General features: G+C 44.9%; 1 protein-coding gene across 1 annotated transcript in view; it reads right to left on the bottom strand.

Moving 5' to 3' along the window:
* Positions 1 to 5,828, bottom strand: part of LOC311248642 (FERM, ARHGEF and pleckstrin domain-containing protein 1-like) — a gene marked incomplete at both ends in the record, with an annotated part of 10,236 nt that extends 4,408 nt beyond the window's left edge. Inside the window, 2 exons of the mRNA XM_084339496.1 lie at positions 4,672 to 4,761; positions 5,608 to 5,828. Coding sequence (XP_084195622.1) covers positions 4,672 to 4,761; positions 5,608 to 5,828 — 311 coding nt within the window. The remainder of the gene's footprint in view (positions 1 to 4,671; positions 4,762 to 5,607) is intronic.
* Positions 5,829 to 7,769: the final 1,941 nt, after the last annotated feature.

Genomic DNA, 7,769 nt, shown 5'->3' on the forward strand with positions numbered 1-7,769 from the left:
AGTCAAAGGTTTTGCTTGTTGTACACGGTTGCAATCCCCCCCCCCCCCCCCTCGCAGTCCTCGGCCAGTCGTCCACGGAGCGTTAAAATACGTACACGCAGGCATTGGCTATAGGCTTCTAAAACTATTTAATAGGCTAAACTTCGTTTTTAACTTCTCTAATTTGCATTTCTTTATTTCATTTCATTTTTCCCGACATAACGCCACCTGCCTCGAAAAAAAATCCGATACAGATGAATTATCTTCTCAGAATAGTATATAAGTGAGTATATCTTTTATGCATATTTTACGACTTGAGCAATACTATTTGCGTCTTGTCCTAGCAGCGTTCTGTGATATCATCATCATCATCATCATCATAATAAGTAAGACAACGGATACGTTTAACAAATTCCATATAAATCGATAGTTTATTATCCGTGGCCTGCCGTGTGTTTTTGACTTAAGTCTAATCATTAATCTGGACCTTCGGGACAGTTTGTCTCGAACGTTGGCTATAGGCTTCTAAAACAGGCTTCGTTCGTTCATGCAGCCGTTCATCTTATTAATAGCCGATAGAATGTTTGAAAGTGACGGGTTGTCCTCCATGCGTTGCTCACTAGTGCCTCCCCTGCTCACTAGCGTATTTCACATCTTGAGCAATAATATTTTTGCGTCTTGTTCTAGCAGCGCTCTGTGATATCATCATCTGTCATATCAAGGGCACGCGGACGTCGGCGTCTACTGCGCACGAGCGTTGGGCGCAAAACGGCTCCGTATCTGGCTCGCGCATATTACATCATGGCACTGTTGCCGGCGAGTTTTCTAAATGAAAACCCCCTTTGAGCGTTGCCGCTAGGAAAACGAAATTGCCTGCCAAAACGGCGTTGCCTTTTAACTTGGACATGCAAACGAAATAATTCGAAAATGAAACGTTGTAAGTGTAACCATGGCCTGAGTGACTGCGCTGTGTCTCGTCTCGTCCTGTCCTGTCCTGTCCTGTCCTGTCCTGTCCTGTCCTGTCCTGTCTGTTCTGTTCTGTCCTGTCCTGTCCTGTTCTGTTCTGTTCTGTTCTGTTCTGTTCTGTCCTGTCCTGTCCTGTTCTGTCCTGTCTGTTCTGTTCTGTCCTGTCCTGTCCTGTTCTGTCCTGTCTGTTCTGTTCTGTCCTGTCCTGTCCTGTTCTGTCCTGTCTGTTCTGTTCTGTCCTGTCCTGTCCTGTCCTGTTCTGTCCTGTCCGTTCCGTTCCGTTCCGTTGTGTCCTGTTCTGTCCTGTCTGTTCTGTTCTGTCCTGTTCTGTTCTGTTCTGTTCTGTTCTGTTCTGTCCTGTTCTGTCCTGTTCTGTTCTGTTCTGTTCTGTTCTGTCCTGTCCTGTTCTGTTCTGTTCTGTCTGTTCTGTTCTGTTCAGCCAGAGCTCAGTAGGCTCACTGGAGTCACCAAGTATAAATTAGGCTTTAGAATGGAGAGATTTCCACACCCCTACGCCATAACATTTTCTTTATTATATAATGGCAATTTGATAATTATTTCATAGGGCTACATTACAGACCATAATGTTGAGTCACCGGGACTTGCCCTGCTCAGTCGTGCCATTGTTACCAAAATGGTTTTATGATGTGTTTTTCAGAAGGCAAAGTGTGTTTCTGCAAAGTGCAGAATAGGTGCCCTCAATGTCGCCATCTGCTGGTTGACGGACGTAGGCTTCTTGGCTTCTGACTCGTTTGAGTGAGTTTTATATTTATGCTCATATTCTCCTTTTCTGTGTTGATTATAGCGGATCTAAGCCTATATATGCTGCTTAAGTACCAACAAGTATAAACTTTCTTATGCTTTAGATTAATAATGTAACTGTTGAGATGAATGATATATTTCATTACGGTCAAAAGAACATAAAACAATAGTTCTGATTTCTAACAACATAATTTCAGGCAGGCAGATGACAAAATAACTACAGTAAGTGGTGAGAGTGAGCGAGTAAGGAAGGAAAGAAGGAAGGGAGTGGGGAAAGAAAGAAAGAAAGTTGAAAAAAGAAAAAGAAAGAAAGAAAGAAAGAAAGAAAGAAAGAAAGAAAGAAAGAAAGAAAGAAAGAAAGAAAGAAAGAAAGAAAGAAAGAAAGAAAGAAAGAAAGAAAGAAAGAAGTACATTATTTAATGTGTAAAAATTATAATTTGGAGGGAAACAAGGGAGAGGATAATGAAAACTAGAGACACAATATGAGAAAGTCAAAGTAAGGAGAGAGAGTGAGAGAGAGAATGATGTTAACCATCTGTAGTGTGGTAGTGAAAGGTTAACCTTCTGTAGTGTGGTAGTGAAAGGTTAACCTTCTGTAGTCTGGTAGTGAAAGGTTAACCGTCTGTAGTGTGGTAGTGAAAGGGTTAACCTTATGTACAGTAGTGTGGAAGTGAAAGGTTAACCTTCTGTAGTGTGGTAGTGAAAGGGTTAACCTTCTGTAGTGTGGTAGTGAAAAGGTTAATATTATGTAGTGTGGTAGTGAAAGGTTAACCTTCTGTAGTGTGGTAGTAGTGTGGTAGTGAAAGGGTTAACTGTCTGTAGTGTGGTAGTGAAAGGTTAACCTTCTGTAGTGTGGTAGTGAAAGGTTAACCTTCTGTAGTGTGGTAGTGAAAGGTTAACCTTATGTAGTGTGGTAGTGAAAGGGTTAACCTGCTGTAGTGTGGTAGTGAAAGGTTAACCTTATGTAGTGTGGTAGTGAAAGGGTTAACCTGCTGTAGTGTGGTAGTGAAAGGTTAACCTGCTGTAGTGTGGTAGTGAAAGGTTAACCTTCTGTAGTGTGGTAGTGAAAGGTTAACCTTATGTAGTGTGGTAGTGAAAGGGTTAACCTGCTGTAGTGTGGTAGTGAAAGGTTAACCTTCTGTAGTGTGGTAGTGAAAGGTTAACCTTATGTAGTGTGGTAGTGAAAGGGTTAACCTTCTGTAGTGTGGTAGTGAAAGGTTAACCTTCTGTAGTGTGGTAGTGAAAGGTTAACCTGCTGTAGTGTGGTAGTGAAAGGGTTAACCTGCTGTAGTAATACAAATAATAGATCAAATTTATATAGCACCTTTCATAGAACCCAAGGTCGCTTAGTGTGGAATAATACCTCACATTAATATAGTACCAGTATTTTACTAGATCACAGATATAGGAGCTTTAAATCCAGATGGTTCTTCAGAGATGTCTGTGAAAAGGCACTGGACAGACCTGCCGTTTGTCTGAGACTAACAACCACACTGTGGGCAGCGACCTGCCGTTTTATGCTGGGGGGGGCGGGGGGGGGGGGGGGCAGTTACATCAACTCAAGGGGCACCAACAGACTGAAGGAGCAGGTGAGGAAGGTCATAGCTCCGTGGTGGGAGCCGAGGTGGTGGCGGAGAGGAGGAGGAGAAGGAAGCCGGCCGCTATCCTGGAGGACCCCTCCTCCTCCCACCTCTACGACGAGCTAAAGGTGTAAAGTACTTTGTTACAATACTTATAAGTACTGTTTTGGGGGATTTGTACTGTACTCGAGTATTATTAGGTTTGTATACTTTGTACTTTTACTCCATTACATTTCAGAGAGGGAAAAAAAACATATTTTACTCCTTACATTAAAAAATGCGGACCTACTGGGCGGCTAGGTGGCGCAGTGGGCAAGGCGCTTGCCACCAACGCAGGAGACGCTGGGTGCGAGCCCAGCTCTCGGCGTTGCTACCAGCTTGGCTGGTCGTTCATACTAATACAATTGGCAGTGTTAGAGGGTGGGAAAGCCGGTGGGTGGGGATCGGACGTTGTGGACAGCGACTCCTACAGGTCGGTTGGTGCGCCTGCGCAGCAGAATCAGGAAGCGACGGGGGCGGCGTGTCCCTCCCACGCAGACCCTCACCGCTGAGAGATCGCGCTGTGCAGGTGAAAAGATGCGACGGCTGCCTCCTCGAGTACCGGAGGGGACACGTGATGCAAGGCTTCGTCCACATTGCAGCCGGCATGTGGGAGGCATGGTCTAGCAACGTTCGAGACAGGGGAGGGGAGAATTGGACGATACGAAATTGGGGACGGGAGAAAAATAGAAAAATGGGGAGAAAAAAGTAGATAAAAAAAATAATAATGCAGACCTACAAAGTACAAAGTACAAATCTCTCAGGTCCAACCATTTGAATTCGTATATATATTTTTGTTTCTCTGGCCGAACTAACGTTTACGTTATTATTGATCCTGCGGCCGCGCTTTATTTAAAAAACAGCCGATCAAATACCCATCAACGGAAAAAGGAACCCGCCCACACCCATGCTGATTGGACCACAGGCAGCAGCCAGAGAACTAACGGTGGCAGAACTTGAGAACTACTACTACTAGGTATGTCTGAACGCATATATACATCATGCCAGTTGGGGTACCTTATGTATACTGTTTACTTTACTTACTCATAGTATATATTTTATATATAAGTGTTTTATTGCCCATATTTATTATAACGTATAATATAACCGATGGGGCCTACAGACCCTCATCTCCACCTTTGATTACACCGTTTACTTGCTCATATTTGTACACACACACACACACACACACACACACACACACACACACACACACACACACACACACACACACACACACACACACACACACACACACACACACACACACACACACACACACACACACACACACACACACACACACACACACACACACACACACACACACACACACGCTCCTTACCACAGTGGTGACCTCCAGGTCCTTGAGGAAGGTCCTCTCGGTGGTCAGTAACTCCTTGGCTATGAAGTAGGCCTTGTCTGTAGGGAACTTCTGGACACACAGGGAGGGAGACCAGGTGTATTAAATCGTACATACATACATACATGTACTGTATACATCCGTCTGTACATCAGGCCGTCCATCCATCCATCCATCCTCACGCTTATCCATCCGTTCATTAACATGACATCGATCCATCGATCCAATCTTTCTTTCCATCCATCTCGCATCCTTCCTTCTTGTCCGTCCGTCTGCCTGTCTGTCTGTCTGTCTGTCTGTCTGTCTGTCTGTCTGTCTGTCTGTCTGTCTGTCTGTCTGTCTGTCTGTCTGTCTGTCTGCCTGTCTGCCTGTCTGTCCCATTTCTCGACCCTCTGTTTTTACATTGTATGCATTGAACACACGTCCAAGTTCAAGTTTCTTTATTAGTCGTCGTACAGAAATACAGAATACTTTGCACGAAATGCTTCTTTCCGTGTTGTTCCCGAGAGTGTGCCAGCTAGGTAATAACAAGATAGTATAAAATAAGTATAATATAAGTATAAAATAGAAAGTCAAGAAGTCAAGTACGTAAACAAGTGTAAACAACTAAAATGTTCAGTATACCTATATATACACACAGTATGTACAGCTGGTACAAAAATGGTGAGGTATAGCTTAGCTTGCGGTGCCACCTTGTGGTGCTGAGGTGCAATAAGGAATAAGGAATGAAAATGATGTGCAATTTCCTTACCAATAATATAAATATAAAGTGTAAAGTGTGTTAGTGTCTAAAGTCAGCAGAGTGAGGTTCTAGTAGCACCATCACGGCATGTAGCCTGAAAGAGCAGCACTCCCTCCCTCCCTCCCTCCCTCCCTCCCTCCCTCCCTCCCTCCCTCCCTCCCTCTCCGTACACTGACCTTCCTCCTGGCCTCGTCTTCATCGTCCGTGCGGACATATCCGGCCTCGGTGAGCAGAGGGCTGGTGAGGGGCGAGGGCTGGGTCCGGTCCGGCGGGCTCTGACCGGCTCCCGGGAGGAGGACGCCCGGCGCCGGCTGGCCGTTGTTAACCGACCCGGTGCCGTTGACCAGAACCTGGTGGGCGCGGGCCAGCGGAGAGTCCGCGGAACTGGGACTACTGCCTGGCAGGGGGAAGAGGAGGAGGAGGAGGAGGAGGAGGAAGAGGAGGAGGTGGAGAGAGGAGAGAGGATTTAAGAAGAAAGGAAAGGATTCAAGAGCAGAGAGGAACAAGGAACCAAGTCAGAATTTTGATTCTTCAAATAGGTCCATTTGTCTTGATGTCCACTCTGCCGCTGCGCGCTCAGTTTACACCTCTTTCGACGAGACATCACTGCCGTATGAAGCCCGCATGGCAGCAGTGTACATCAAGTTAGAACACAACCTAGCAGGTCAAGACAGACCAGAGAGCAGGACACGAGAGACGTCCCTCGGAAAGCTTTTTATTTTTTAAACGGTTCTACTTTTAGCTTGGATCATAATTTAAGACGAGTCTAAGTGAGTCTAATAATTCACTCCTAGTTGGAACCAATAGCTTGATTAAACGTCACTCACTCTTCCTTGCATCCAGTTAAAGAAGCCAATCACTCTCCTTGCATCCAATTGATAAATCATTGATAGTAGAAATATGACAATCAAGACATTAAAAGTCCAAAGAAATCAACCCATTATCAACTACAGCTATTTACTACGAAGCCATACGTCACTACTATGTTAAAACTAGTACTTGTGTCGACTACATACTTGCCCATTTCGAAATGTTTCAAGTCCGCTTATTGGTGGGTTTATACGCCATACGGGATTCATGGGTGAAACCATTATGGCAACAACCGAGCGCAGATCTGCGGCGGTCACTATGAATCTCAACCACATCAAGACTAATAAATACTACAACAACTGATGGCTTACAAATAATAACAATAATAAACACACACGCTAGACGACGGCGGAAAAAAAACACACAACATCGCACACAGACACAGGCAAATCCACGTGCGGAGCTCGAGCACATGCAACAGACGAACAAGGAAGCCTCTAGAGGGAGGTGTAGTCTGACGTGGCTCTGGAGCGCCCGCGAGGTCCACCCGTACAGGGATTCATCATTGGGGAAACAATTCTGCCTCGTGAATATTGAAAAGCTTTCCATTTCTGCACAAAACGAGGTTGAAATTTTTGGTTGAAAAAAAATGCGTCGTTTTTTTATTTTTACGATTAATTGCGAATATTTTCACGTTGAGCTATAGATTGTGGATGAATACGCACAGAAAGGTACACCGGGCAAATGTTCATGCTTTATTTGTTTTAAAACGAGACGATTTAGAAATGGGGAATTACATTACGTTTTTCAAGATGGTGGACCGGCCGGGGAAAAAAAACAGCAATGACGTAACCACTACACCTCCCTGTTCTGCCACACGAGACACAAGACACAAGTAGGGGAACGAAAGGGGCCACTAGACTAGAGGATCGTTTTGGGGGCGGGGCCACGGAGGGGTGGTGGGGTTGGGGCGGGGTCAAAGACAGGGGGTGGGGGTGGGGGCGGGGTCACGGACGGGTGGTGGGGGTGGGGTTGGGGGCGGGGTCACGAGACACAGGTTCTCTATAGTTGACAGAAGATTCCGGAGTCCCTTTGCTTCAAATACACGGGTCATTTTCTTTTTATTGACGCTATAGGTGCACACAATCAGTTTAACAGTGTTATAGAGAGAGAGAGAGTAGAAACCATTCCCAAGGTGAAAAAAAAGAAGAACACAAAACGTTATAAGTAGTAGTAGAACAATCCAGTGTGTGTTTGTATAAAGAACATAAGTGCAGATATATACAAAGTGTTACAGAGTGACAGGGGGGGGGGGGGACACACACACCTAAAAAAACAAACAAATTATTAAAAGAAAAAAGAAGAGCGAGTTTAGGTTATACATTCTGGAGTTAGTGAAATGCAGAAGTGAGTTTCCTATTGTAGAACAAAATTCCGAATTCGGAATGTAAACAAGGGTCGAGGCGCGATGATGTCATAATGCGAAATTAGGCCTTTTTTTCTTCACAGAATCACAGTTTGTATATAT

This window comes from Notolepis coatsorum (assembly GCF_963971535.1).
Source record: "Notolepis coatsorum genome assembly, contig: SCAFFOLD_4552, whole genome shotgun sequence".
NCBI lineage: Eukaryota > Metazoa > Chordata > Actinopteri > Aulopiformes > Paralepididae > Notolepis > Notolepis coatsorum.